This window comes from Lygodium microphyllum, chromosome 1 (genome assembly GCF_053477565.2).
Source record: "Lygodium microphyllum isolate KBCC chromosome 1, Lygodium_microphyllum_v1.1.10, whole genome shotgun sequence".
Classification (NCBI taxonomy): Eukaryota; Viridiplantae; Streptophyta; class Polypodiopsida; order Schizaeales; family Lygodiaceae; genus Lygodium; species Lygodium microphyllum.
The window spans coordinates 197141210-197153928 of NC_141135.1; the positions used below are offsets into that span (position 1 = coordinate 197141210).

The 12719-nt window shown below is 40.2% G+C and overlaps 1 protein-coding gene across 1 annotated transcript; it reads left to right on the forward strand.

Annotated features, from left to right (window-relative positions):
- The first annotated feature begins 3915 nt into the window (after positions 1-3915).
- Positions 3916-4380, forward strand: LOC148042133 (putative F-box/LRR-repeat protein 8). The gene has a single exon (XM_087664605.1). The coding sequence runs from the start codon at positions 3916-3918 to the stop codon at positions 4378-4380; it is 465 nt and encodes a 154-aa protein (XP_087520731.1).
- Positions 4381-12719: the final 8339 nt, after the last annotated feature.

Below are 12719 nucleotides of genomic sequence, written 5' to 3' on the forward strand. Positions count from 1 at the left end.
ATAGCGAGAAGAGGGAAAGTTCAAACTTCTACTATGACTTGTGTGGGCTCTAGCATCCGAGGAGAAACAGGATGGGATTCTCCCATTGACAGGTATTCTATTTTTGCTTATATGGCTAAAATGCAGGGATTAGATGCCATGGTTGAGGAAAAGAGAAGAAGAGATGAGGAGGGTCCTAGCTCCTCCAAAAAGACTAGAGGGGGTGACTTTGTTTCACCACCTGTTACAGCTCCACCTATGTCAAATTCTCCAACTCAAACAGGTTCCGATCAGCCAATGGAAAACAAGCAGAAGGAAAAGAGGCAACCAAGAAAAGAGCCAGGATTCAAGCTCTTGTCAGACCTTGATATGCAAACGGATATGAGTAAGATTTTTCATGAAGGAATTTTGAATAGTGAAGTCACTTTTACTGTTGGAGAGGCTCTTGGGATTGCTAGTAGAGAAATACAGGATCAGATGCAGGATCTTTTGCGGAGGAAACGACATGCAATGGAAGGACCTGCTTTACAGGGATTGTGGCATGGAGCTCTTGAGAAAGAGCATGATGATGATGCAGTGATGGTTGAGAATGCTTCTGTTAATCCGCAATTGGAGAAAATAGTGCAGCCTATGCAGTATGAAGATGATGAGAACCCTATTCTCATTCCTCGTAGCCATTTTTCACGAAGTCATTGGGCTAGAGCAACCACTGAGACAGTGGTAAGGATTGGAGAGAAACAAATTCCCTTGATTGCTTTAGTTGATCATGGTTCTGAGATTAATCTTATTGCTCGAGGTGTTTATGAGAGTGGCAAGTGGCCTATGGATGCGGAGCATGGTTGGCGCATGAGAGCCGCCAACAATACTTCTGGTGATATGTATGCTGCTTGTCCGAGTATCAGAATTTCTATTGGTAATGTTGAAGAAGATTATCATTGCTTTGTTCAGGATTCATGTTCTTATCCGATTATTCTTGGACAGCCTTTCATTACAGAGGCAAGAATGGAAACAAAAGTGATGGATGACGGATCAGCTTATGCGCGGATACGCAGTAAAGATGGTATGCGAGCTATTCAGTTTATGACTGTTGGGGTAAATCATCCGAGAAACAGGGACTCCTTGCGTGAGGCACCACTACCTGCGAAGGAGTTGGATTTTCATTAGGTACCGCTGTCTTGCAAGACGCCACTGGTACGGAGCGGAGAAAAGAGGAGATCTCGCCTCCTGGTAGTAAGTCTTTCTCCAATAACTTTGTTGGGTTTACTTCAGATAGTTCGGTAAGTTATCAGAAAATTTCAGATTTGCCTAGAGCTGCCAGGCAGTACATTGGTCGTAAGGAGAAAGAGTTGAAGAATGCAGGTATTTTGCAAGCAGAAGAGCATGTGAATGGATTGTATGAAGGGATGTCTTATGCAGATACATTGTTTGAGATGAGAGCAATGCTGAAAACTGATGTATGCAAGGGTTCAAAGATCATACCTGTGCAAACCTTGGATATGTTTCAGGAAATTTCTGGTTTTATGCTGCAAACAGAGTTAGAGGCTGAGAAAACTCAGCAAACTGAATTTATGGCTGATCTTGATCAGCTAATAGAATTACAAAGGGCTGAATTCATTCAGCCAACAGAGTTGAATGCAGAAAAATTTCTGCATACAGAGTTTCAGGATGCGTCTATGCAGTCCATTGAGCCAAGGGCTGAATTCAATCAGCCAACAGAGTTGAATGCAGAAAAATTTCTGCATACAGAGTTTCAGGCTGCACCCATGCAGTCCATAGAGCTAAAGGTTGAAATTTTTCAGCCAACAGAGTTGAAAGATGCTGAAAATTTGCAGAAATTGCAGCAAACGAGAGAGTGCTTGAATGATGCCAAGGTTGACACAAAATATAAAACAGTTGATAAGAAGGTTAAGCCGGTTGCAGGCCCGCTTCCTTCTGATAGTGATGAGCAGATTGAAAAAGCTATGAAACAGCCTATGTTGAGGGATCCTGCAAATATTGGACATAAGTTTTCAGGGCTGAAATCTGTTTTTGTTGTTAATGAAGTCATCATAGTTGGGCATATGGTTGGATATTATGGCAGAAAGCCTTCTCCTGCAAAGGTGGATGCCATAAACAGGATTGCAGAGTATTGCTTGACTACTTCAGAGATGCGAAGATTTGTGGGAGCTTGTGTATTTTACATGATTTGGATTCCTCATTTTGCTCATATTGCAGATGTTCTCTATCAGCTGTTTCGAAAGGGGCAGAAATTTTATAGGGATGATGAAGCTGATGGAGAAACAAGTTTACTAGAATCAAAAGATGGACTTGACCTGTTTGTGGACTTGAATGATCCTGGATAGTTGGCACATCCGGAGGATGCGCAGGTTTAGAGGGGGTGGATGTCGTGATGCTGCGCATCCGAGCCGTATACACCTCCATTTTTTATTTTTTTTTGTGCATTTGTGTTAATTTCTGCGTGTGATTTATTGTTTGTGTGGTGCATTTTAATAAATTACATCCAATGTATGTATATATTCCCTTAAATGTATTGTACACACGATGCTTGTACTAGGAAGGAAAACTTATCCTACCCTTTGTAGACCGTCCTGTTCGTGGGAGCATCCGAGACTTGGGGCAAGCTTACAATGAGTCCTTCACAGATCCAGATTGTAATCAGGACTCCAGTGATAAGGTCCCTGATTTTGTTGAGACTATGATATACTGTCCAAACGAGGCTGTTTGTATGGTTGGTCACTATGCGTCAAAAGAGGAATTCACAAATGGAAAGATAGGAAGCTAAAGATAGAGGGAGGATTTTCGAAAGGCAGGGATCAGAGGGAAAAGAGGAAGGAAAAAAGGAGACTAATTGGGGGAAAAGGAGGATTCGAATGGCGAAAGGGAGGGAAAAAAGCTCAGCAAATCCAGGACCTCCCCGAGCTCGAAATGGGGTGGCTACCTTCAGCGTCGGGCAAGACAAGATCGACCAGGAGAGGTTCAGAAGGGGAGATTGATCAATTTGGGGAGTACCACCATAAAGTCAGGGCCGCCATCGACAGTTAGGGAGGGAGACACACTTCTCTCTAGGGATCTCGCCACTTCTCTTCGTTCCATTGCTCGCTCTGGTTATTTCTTTGAGGATTTGGATGTTTTTCATCCTGGAGTTTGACCTCGAACCAGTCGTTCATCAAGCCGGAGAGTGAGTTGACAAAAGGGAAGTTACGCATTCCGGATGGACATGAATATGGCGAGGTGAACCAAGCAGAGTAGTACTCTTTGAAGCTTAGAAGCGGCATCAGCTATGATTCGTTCACTGATACGGATCTTGGAGGCAGACAGACGAGGATCATGAGGAGGAGGCGATGACGGAGGGACTTCGACGAGCAGGGAAATGTAATGGTCGAAGTTCATGAAGAACGAAAGCTGGATTAACTGATCAATCTGTGGTTGATATCTGCAACGGCAACCCTCTTTTAAAAGTTTTGGTAGCAAGCTATGGGCCCCTAACTGACAGAGCATTAAGAGCTATAGGCACTTGCAAATTTATGCGAGAACTTGCCTTGAATAATTGCTCACGCTTAACAAGCCATGGACTAAACTACATTGCAGGCGGATATCCATTGCTTCGTTACATATCTCTAAGCTATTGCGAGCATGTCTCAGACTCTGGTATCATTGCATTGGGCAAAGGATGATTAAGGCTTCTAAAGGTCCGATTGGATGGATGTCGCCCTCTTTCAAATCCATCAGTTCGTGTACTCTGCAACACCAGTCTGAAGTTACGATACCTGAGTATGCAGCATTGTACAAAGCTTTCAGATGATGTGTTTCAGCATCTCTTATATGCTGCCTCTCTGAGGTTCATCGATTTAGGCAGGAGACATTGCATTTTGTCTTCAGTTGTGACATTTCTTTGGTACGCTTCGCCATAAGCGGCGACAGGAGGACAGCTTTTCAATGACAGATACATCTTTGACTCTGATATCTGTGAATTGTCCAGATCTGAAGGAACTTCACTTGGTTGATAAAACCATTGCAAATGACCCCTTGATGCTGACTGATCTTGGACTTCTACACCTGATACAGCGAGCTTCAACCCTCCGCATTTTGAAGCTAAAGCTAGCTCATATTTCAGCAGCTTCTGAAGTTGCTATTATGCAATTAGTGAATTTCTGTAGCAATCTTACTCATGTGGAACTTAGCAACTTCAAGCACCTTGGTGATCCTCCAGTGTACGAACTAGTTCAGAGATGCCCAAACTTGTTGGAGATGGCTTTTGACTACTCAACAATAACTGATACATCGTTGGTTCTCATTTCACATCATTGTAAGCGGCTTCGAAATATATCTTTAAAATGCTGTAAGAAGTTGACTGATGCAGGTGTGAAGGCACTGGGACAGAGATGGAACATCTTACCCTGAAAAGCAAGTTCTTAAGCTTTATTATAAAGCTATAAACAAATTGTAAAGCTTTGTCATTTAATTTGACTTTATACCCAAAAAGTCATCAACTCTGATCTATGTAAAGAGCTTTTTCAAAACATTGTAGCAGTGCAAAGCTGAGAGACGCTTAGCCTACGCAAATTCTTATACAAGCTGAATGCTCAGAATGGGAACTCTTGGACCTCTTGAAAGGTTCATGACTAGCAATATAGTGAACTTTGGTATCAAATTTTTGAGTTCTTCCTGACAGTCTCTTTCATTGCTGTACCTTGAACCCCGTGTTCTGCAGCTCTTGCACGATCTCTTTGACAACGAAATGATGTCTCTTCGTCTCATGGAATAGAGTCTTTCTTCTTGAATAGTGTCTCGTCCTCATCAAGATTATGTCATTCACGCTCTTCATGTCATCCCCAACCCCTCAATTTATAGTTTTGCGAGGGGAGGTAGAGGATATGACACTTTCTTTTTTGCATTTTTTGAAGACATCATCAATGACAAAGAGAGAACCCTTTCTTTTAACTTTTTTGACAAGGTCATTGATGACGTCAAGGAGGGGCTCCATTTCTTTCTTTGAGGCCATGACAGAATAGAGACCAGAGTAGAGCTATGATAGAATGGGATAGAGTCCTTGAGTGTCTTCTCTTCTAGGATCGGGGTAGGAGAGGATGAGAGTCCCTCAATGTATACCCTTTATTGGGTTGAATGGAATAATTTCTATTTTTCTCGTGGAATAGAGTCTCCTACTTCTCAATTAGCGATTCGTCCTTGTCAAGATTGTTCGTTCTCTCTTTTCGCCATCCCCAACCCCTCAATTTATAGTTTTGCAGGGGGGAGTAGAGGAGAGGACGCTTGCTTTTTTGCATTTTTTGAAGACATCACCGATGACAAAGAGAGAACCCTTTCTTTTAACATTTTTAACGACGTCATTGATGAGGTAAAGTAGGGACTCCTTTTTTTCCTTCGAGGCCAATGATAGAATAGAGTCGAGAGTAGAGGTATGATAGAATGGGATAGAGTTTTTCAGTGTCTTCTTTTGTCGGATCAAGGTAGGAGAGGATGAGAGTCCCTCAGTGTATACCCTTCATTGGGTTGAACATAATGATGTCTCTTCATCTCATGAAATACACTCTCTTCCTTCTTGATCAATATCTCATCCTCGTCAAGATTGCTCATTGTCACTCTTCTGGACATCCCCAACCCCTCAATTTATAGTTTTTCAAGGGGGGGATAGAAGAGACGACACTTGAGTTTTTTGCATTTTTTGATGACATCATGGATGACAAAGAGAGAACGATTTCTTTTAGCATTTTTGGCGATGTTAGGGAAGGGCTCCATTTTTTGCTTCGGGGCCATGAGAGAATAGAGACGAGAGTAGAGTTATGATAGAATAGGATAGAGTTCTTCAGTTTCTTCTCTTCTCGGATCAGGGTAGTAGAGGATGAGAGTCCTTCAATGTATACCCTTCATTAGCTTGAATGGAATAATGTCTCTTTGTCTCGTGGAATAGAGTGTCCTCCTTCTAGATTAGTGTCTTGTCCTTGTCAACATAACTCGTTGTTGCTCTTTTGGTTTCCCCAACCCCTCAATTTATAGTTTTGCAAAGGGGGGGATAGAAGAGAGAACACTTGCTTTTTTTGCCTTTTTGAATGACATCATCGATAACAAAGAGAGAACACTTTGTTTTAGTGTTTTTGACGAAGTCATTGATGACCTCAAGAAGGGGCTCCATTTTTTTCATCGGGGCCATGATAGAATAGAGACGAGAGTAGAGGTATGATAGAATAGAATAGAGTTTTTCTTTAGTGTCTTCTCTTCTTAGATCAAGGTAGGGGAGGATGAGAGTCCTTCAGCATATCCCCTTTCTTGGGTTGAACGGAATGATGTCCCTTCATATCGTGGAATGGAATCTCCTCCTTCGTGATTAGTGTCTCCTCCTCATCAAGATTGCTGGTTGTTGCTCTTCTGATTACCCCCAACCCCTAAATTTATAGTTTTGCACAGGCGCGGATAGACAAGAGAATGCTTATATTTTTTGTGTTTTTTTATGACATCATCAATGACAAAGACATAACACTTTCTTTTACCATTTTTTACGACGCCATTGATGACCTCAGGGAGGGGCTCCAGTTTTTTCTTCACAGCCATGACAGAATAGAGATGAGAGTAGAGGTATGGTAGAATAAAATAGAGTTTTTCTTCAGTTTCTTCTCTTCTCAGATCAAGGTAGGAGAGGATGAGAGTCCTTCAACATATCCCGTTTCTTGGGTTGAATGGAATGATGTCTTTTTGTCTCGTTGAATGTGCTCTCCTCCTTCTTGATCAATGTCTCGTCCTCGTCAAGATTGCTCGTTGTCACTCTTCAGGTTATCCCTAACCCCTCAATTTATAGTTTTGCATGGGTAGATAAAAGAGAGAACGTTTGCTATTTTTGCATTTTTGGATGACATCATCAATGACAAAGAGAGAATGCTTTCTTTTAGCATTTTTGGCGACGTCATTGATGACGCCAGGGAGGGGCTCCATTATTTTCTTTGTGGACATGAGAGAATAGAGACGAGAGTAGAGGTATGATAGAATAAGATAGAGTTCTTGAGTGTCTTCTCTTCTCAGATCACGGTAGGAGAGGATGAGAGTCCTTTAGCCTATCCCCTTCATTGGGCTGAACAAAATGATGTCTCTTTGTCTCATGGAATAGACTCTTGTCCTTCTGAATTAGCTTCTCGTCCTCGTCAAGATTTCTCGTTGTCGTTCTTCTAGTGATCTCCAACCCGTCAAATTATAGTTTTACAAAGGGGGGGTAGAAAAGAGAACCCTTTTCTTGTTTTTTTTATGACATCATCCATGACAAAGAGAGAACGCTTTATTTTAGTGTTTTTTAATGATGTCATTGATGATGTCAGGTAGGTGCTCTGTTTTTTTCTTCGGGGCCATGACACAATAGACACGAGAGTAGAGGTATGATAGAATAGAATAGAGTTTTGCTTCAGTGTCTTCTCTTCTCGGATCAAGATAGCAGAGGATGAGAGTCCTTCAGCGTATCCCCTTTCCTAGGTTGAACGGAATGATGTCTCTTCATATCGTGAAATATAGTCTCCTTCTTCTCGATCAATGTCTCGTCCTCATCAAGAATTCTCGTTGTTGCTCTTCTAATCATCCCCAACCTCTCAATTGATAGTTTTGCACAGGGGGGATAGAAGAAAGGACGCTTGCATTTTTTTTTAAAATGACATCATCGATGACAAAGAGAGAACTGTTTCTTTTACCATTTTGACGACATCATTGATGATGTCAGGTAGGGGCTCCATTTTTTTCTTCGCGGCCATGAAAAAATAGATACAAAAGTAGAGGTATGGTAGAATAGAATAGAGTTTTTCTTCACTATCTTCTCTTCTCATATCAAGGTACGAGAGGATGAGAGTTCTTCAACGTATCCCCTTTCTTGGGTTGAATGGAACGATGTCTCTTCGTCTCGTTGAATATGCTCTCCTCCTTTTGGATCAACATCTCCTCCTCGTTAAGATTCCTCGTTGTCACTCTTCGGGTCATCCCCAACCCCTCAATTTATAGTTTTGCACATGGAGGGATAGAAGAGAGAATACTTGCTATTTTTGCATTTTCGATGATATCATCGATGACAAAGAGAGAATGCTTTCTTTTAGACTTTTTGGCAATGTCAGTGATGACATTAAGGAGAGGCTCCATTTTTTTCTTTGCAACCATGAGAGAATAGAGACGAGAGTAGAGATACTTCATTGATGACATCATTGATGACATCAAGGAGGGGCTTCATTTTTTTCTTCACGGCCATGACAAAATAGAGACGAGAGTATAGTTATGATAGAATGGGATAGAGTTCTTCAGTGTCTTCTCTTCTCGGATCATGGTAGGAGAGGATGAGAGTCCTTTAGCGTGTTCCCTTCCTTGCGTTGAATGGAATGATGTCTCTTCGTCCCATGGAATAGACTCTCCTGTTTCTTGATCAGCGTCTCACCCTCGTCAAGATTGTTCATTGTCGCTCTTATGGTCATTCCCAACCCCTAAATTTATAGTTTTGTAAGGGGGGGAAAGAAGAGAGGATGCTTGCTTTTTTGCATTTTTGGATGACATCATCGATGACAAAGAGAGAACCCTTTCTTTTAACTTTTTTGACGATGTCATTGATGATGTCAAGGAGGGGTTCCATTTTTTTCTTTCGGGTCATGGCAGAATAGAGACGAGAGGAGAGCCATGATAGAATGGGATAGATTTCTTTAGTGTCTTCTCTTCTCAGATTAGGGTAGGAGAGGATGAGAGTCCTTCAGTGTATACCCTAATTGGGTTGAACGGAATGATGCCTCTTTGTCTTGTGGAATAGACCCTCCTCCTTCTCGATCATTGACTTGTCCTCGTCAAGATTGCTAGTTATCGCTCTTATGGTCATCCCCAACCCCTCAATTAATCGTTTTGCAATGGGGCGGGGTAGAGGAGAGGACACTTGCTTTTTTGCATTTTTTGATGACATCATCGAGATGACAAAGAGAGAACCCTTCCTTTTAACCTTTTTGACGACGTCATATATAATGTCAAGGAGGAGCTCCATTTTTCTCTTCGGGGCTATGACAGAATAAAGAGGAGAGTAGAGGTATGAATGGAATAGGAGAGAGTTCTTGAGTATCTTCTCTTCTTTGGATTAGGATAGGAGAGGAGAGAGTCCTTCAGGATATCTTCTTCCTTGGGTTGAACAGAATGATGTCTCTTAGTCTCGTGGAATAGAGTCTCTTTCTTCTCGATTAGCATCTCGTCCTCGTCAACATTGTTCATTGTCACTCTTCTCGTCATCCCCAACCCCTCAATTTATAATTTTGCAAGGGTGGGGATAGAGGAGAGGCCACTTGCTTTTTTGCATTGTCCAATGACATCATCGATGAGAAAGAGAGAACCCTTTCCTTTAACTTTTTTGACGAAGTTATAGGGGCTTGCTTTTTTGCATTGTCACTCTTCTCGTCATCCCCAACCCCTCAATTTAAAGTTTTGCAAGGGGGGATAGAGGAGAGTACGCTTGCTTTTTTGCATTTTTTGATGACATCATCGATGACAAAGAGAGAACCCTTTCTTTTAACTTTTTTGACGATCTCATATATGACATCAAGAAGGGGCTCCATTTTTCTCTTCGGGGCCATGACAGAATATTGAGGAGAGTAGAGGTATGATAGAATAGGAAAGAGTTTGTAAGTGTCTTCTCTTCTTGGATCAGGGTAGGAGAGGATGAGTGTGCTTCAGCGAATCCTCTTCCTTGGGTTGAACGGAATGATGTCTCTTAGTCTCGTGGAATAGAGTCTCTTTCTTCTCGATTAGCGTCTTGTCCTCATTAAGATTCCTCGTTGTGGTTCTTCTAGTCATCCCCAACCCCTCAATTTATAGTTTTGCAACGGTGGTGGTAGAGGAGAAGACACTTGATTTTTTGCATTTTTTGATGACATCATCGAGACAAAGAGAGAACCCTTTCTTGTAGCGTTTTTGATTATGTTATTGATGACGTCAATGAGGGGCTCCATTTTTTTCTTTGAGGCCATGAAAGAATAGAGATGAGAGTAGAGCAATGATAGAATGGGATAGAGTTCTTCAGTGTCTTCTCTTTTCGGATCAGGGTAGGAGAGGATGAGAGTCCTTCAGCGTATATCCTTCATTGGGTTGAACTGAATAATGTCTATTCATCTCGTGAAATAGAGCCTCCTCCTTCATTAGCGGCTTGTCCATGTCAAGATTGATTGTTGTCACTATTCTAGTCATCCCCAACCCCTCGGTTTATAGTTTTGCAAGGAGGGATAGAGGACAGGACGCTTGCTTTTTTGCATTTTTGGATAACATCATCGATGACAAAGAGTGTAATATTACTGCCATAACACTTCATAAAACATATTCAGGCTTGAAATGTTTTAAAAATTACTCATTGGGTTATCACATAAGTGACGGTATGTAATATCAAATCTTGTATTAAATCAATTCTGCAATCCGACAGGAGAAGACGCCTCAATGAACCCAACCAACAAAAAGTAAATACGCCTCGTAAATAATATTAGGACGGCTTGATCACAATATTTCCCGCATTATATTTGATTTAGCATTCCCGATTCCATTTAATGCATCAAAGATCGCATTGATTTTCCAACGGCAAGACAAATCACAAAATCCTTAATCGATAGACAAAGAACGCGCAAGAACGAGCATGATGTTGAGTAAGTTAAGTATTAAAGAGTATGGTATGACTTTATAAACTAGATAAGTCATGAGGTAACTTAGCCAAAAACTACCATATGAAGTTGTTTTGATCAAAATAAGACGTTCACGACCTTTTTTACGCCTGGAGCGAGAGAAAGAATTTTTAAATCATCCCCATGCCACCATCCAACAGGTAAGTAATCAAAAAGCATTTTTTATCAAGCTTACTTAGCTCTTGACAAGTAGTTAAAAGAACGAGTGATTGCGTGCGTCTCCCTCATGGCTATAAATACAACCCCTCTCCTTCACAAAGAAAGCAAGAAGGAAGACCTTCTTGATTACAGAAAATTTTATCCACATCTCTTTTCCATTCTAGCTTTGAGCCTTGAAGAAGGAAATACTCATTTTCTACCTCATTTCCATTTTCTCTACCCCCTGTTACACCTTTCTTCCATACAGCCATATCGCTAAGAAAAACACTCACAAAATTTTCCTAGATGACCACCAACTCTCCTTGAGCTACCACATTAATTTCGCCTGGCATCCATGGCTCCACGAGGTTGCAAAAATTCAAGAAGCCCATTTGAAGCAAAACAAGCAAGAAATGCAGTCGATAGAGAAAATGATGTGGTAGGAATTGGTGAAACCCCCGTTACTACAAAGTTGATAGAGGTAACATCTCGTCGGTTTGGAAAAAAGTGATGTTTTATAAGCTTATCGCTATATTTGGCTTTGAATTATTATAAACACATTTTTAAAAAAAATACATATGAAGTGCCACTTAGGAAAATGACCCGAGTTATATAATAATAAACAATTCAATGAAAAGACTCTTTCACTTGAAAAAGGATTATATGGCTATCATAAAGAAAATATCGTATTTATGGTTTATTTCGTGATATTTATTGTTATTTCGTTAATGATGCGTGTGATTATAATAACTTAAAAAAGGTAGACGGTGTTAGGGAAGGAAATATTTTATAATTTTTCTTTGAAAGTGACGATCTCTATTTCGTTTTGCTAATGATAAACATATGAGTCTTATAATAATTTATAGAAAATCATCTAGATAATATCATGAAATAATCAATGCATTAGATCAACAGAAAATTGTATAGGAAAATATATACTAGACGCGCATAAATTAGGTGCGTATTAATATAATTCGATGTTTGAAAAATGAAAGAAAAATTACACTTATGATTTTTACCTTGCTTAGAATAAAGTTTTCTGAAAAAAAATTAGCATTGCATTTATGACATAGCTAAATGAAAATTGATCTTCCTAGATAATGTTGAAAGTTCGACAAATGGTTGGACATCGTCCATTAAACCATAGAATACGAGCACAATAAAATAAAAATTATTTTCTTGCTGAAAACACACACAATGTTAATACTAATGGTTATATTAGCGAGAACATCAATATTATGAGTCGACCCACATATGAATCAACGAGAAAACCTTACCTAAAATATCGAGAATGTTAAAGAAAAAACAACTATGAAATACTCGACAACCCTGAAACTATCAGTATTTCAAGAAATTAAATAAATATCCAAAGTCTGTAAGACTTATTTGACATTGATAAGAACTTTTTGATACAAATTCTAATGTCTAAATAGACTTGGAAAAGCATTTGAAATCCTGCTAAGTGTGGGTTAGGGTAGGGCATCGCATAAATTGCCTGCCATAGGTATAAATACCAATATTATCTTTTAGGGTGAAAATACTAAGTTTTCATAATGATAAAATAGACTTCAGATTCACGAAATAACTTGCGGATTCGGAAAAAAGAGTTTCAAGTAGAAAGCCAAACCCTAAGAATAACGTGGGACCTTAAATGAGAAACCCTAGAATTGGCTGAGGCTGCTTCCTATGCTAAAAACACTTGCTGACGGTTTTTTTCTTTATTTGTGCATGTATTGATAGTTGCACAAGAATGATTAATTATGCTTGTAGCAGTTACATTTCATTGTAAATATATAATCATGATAATAAGAGGAAAGATTGCGCTATGCCTCCCCCACGACTAGACGTGAAACCCTATTCCAAGGGAGATTGTTTTGTACTGCCACTAGGAGCTTTGGATCGGCCCCAATGGTGAAAGATCGCTCGGTG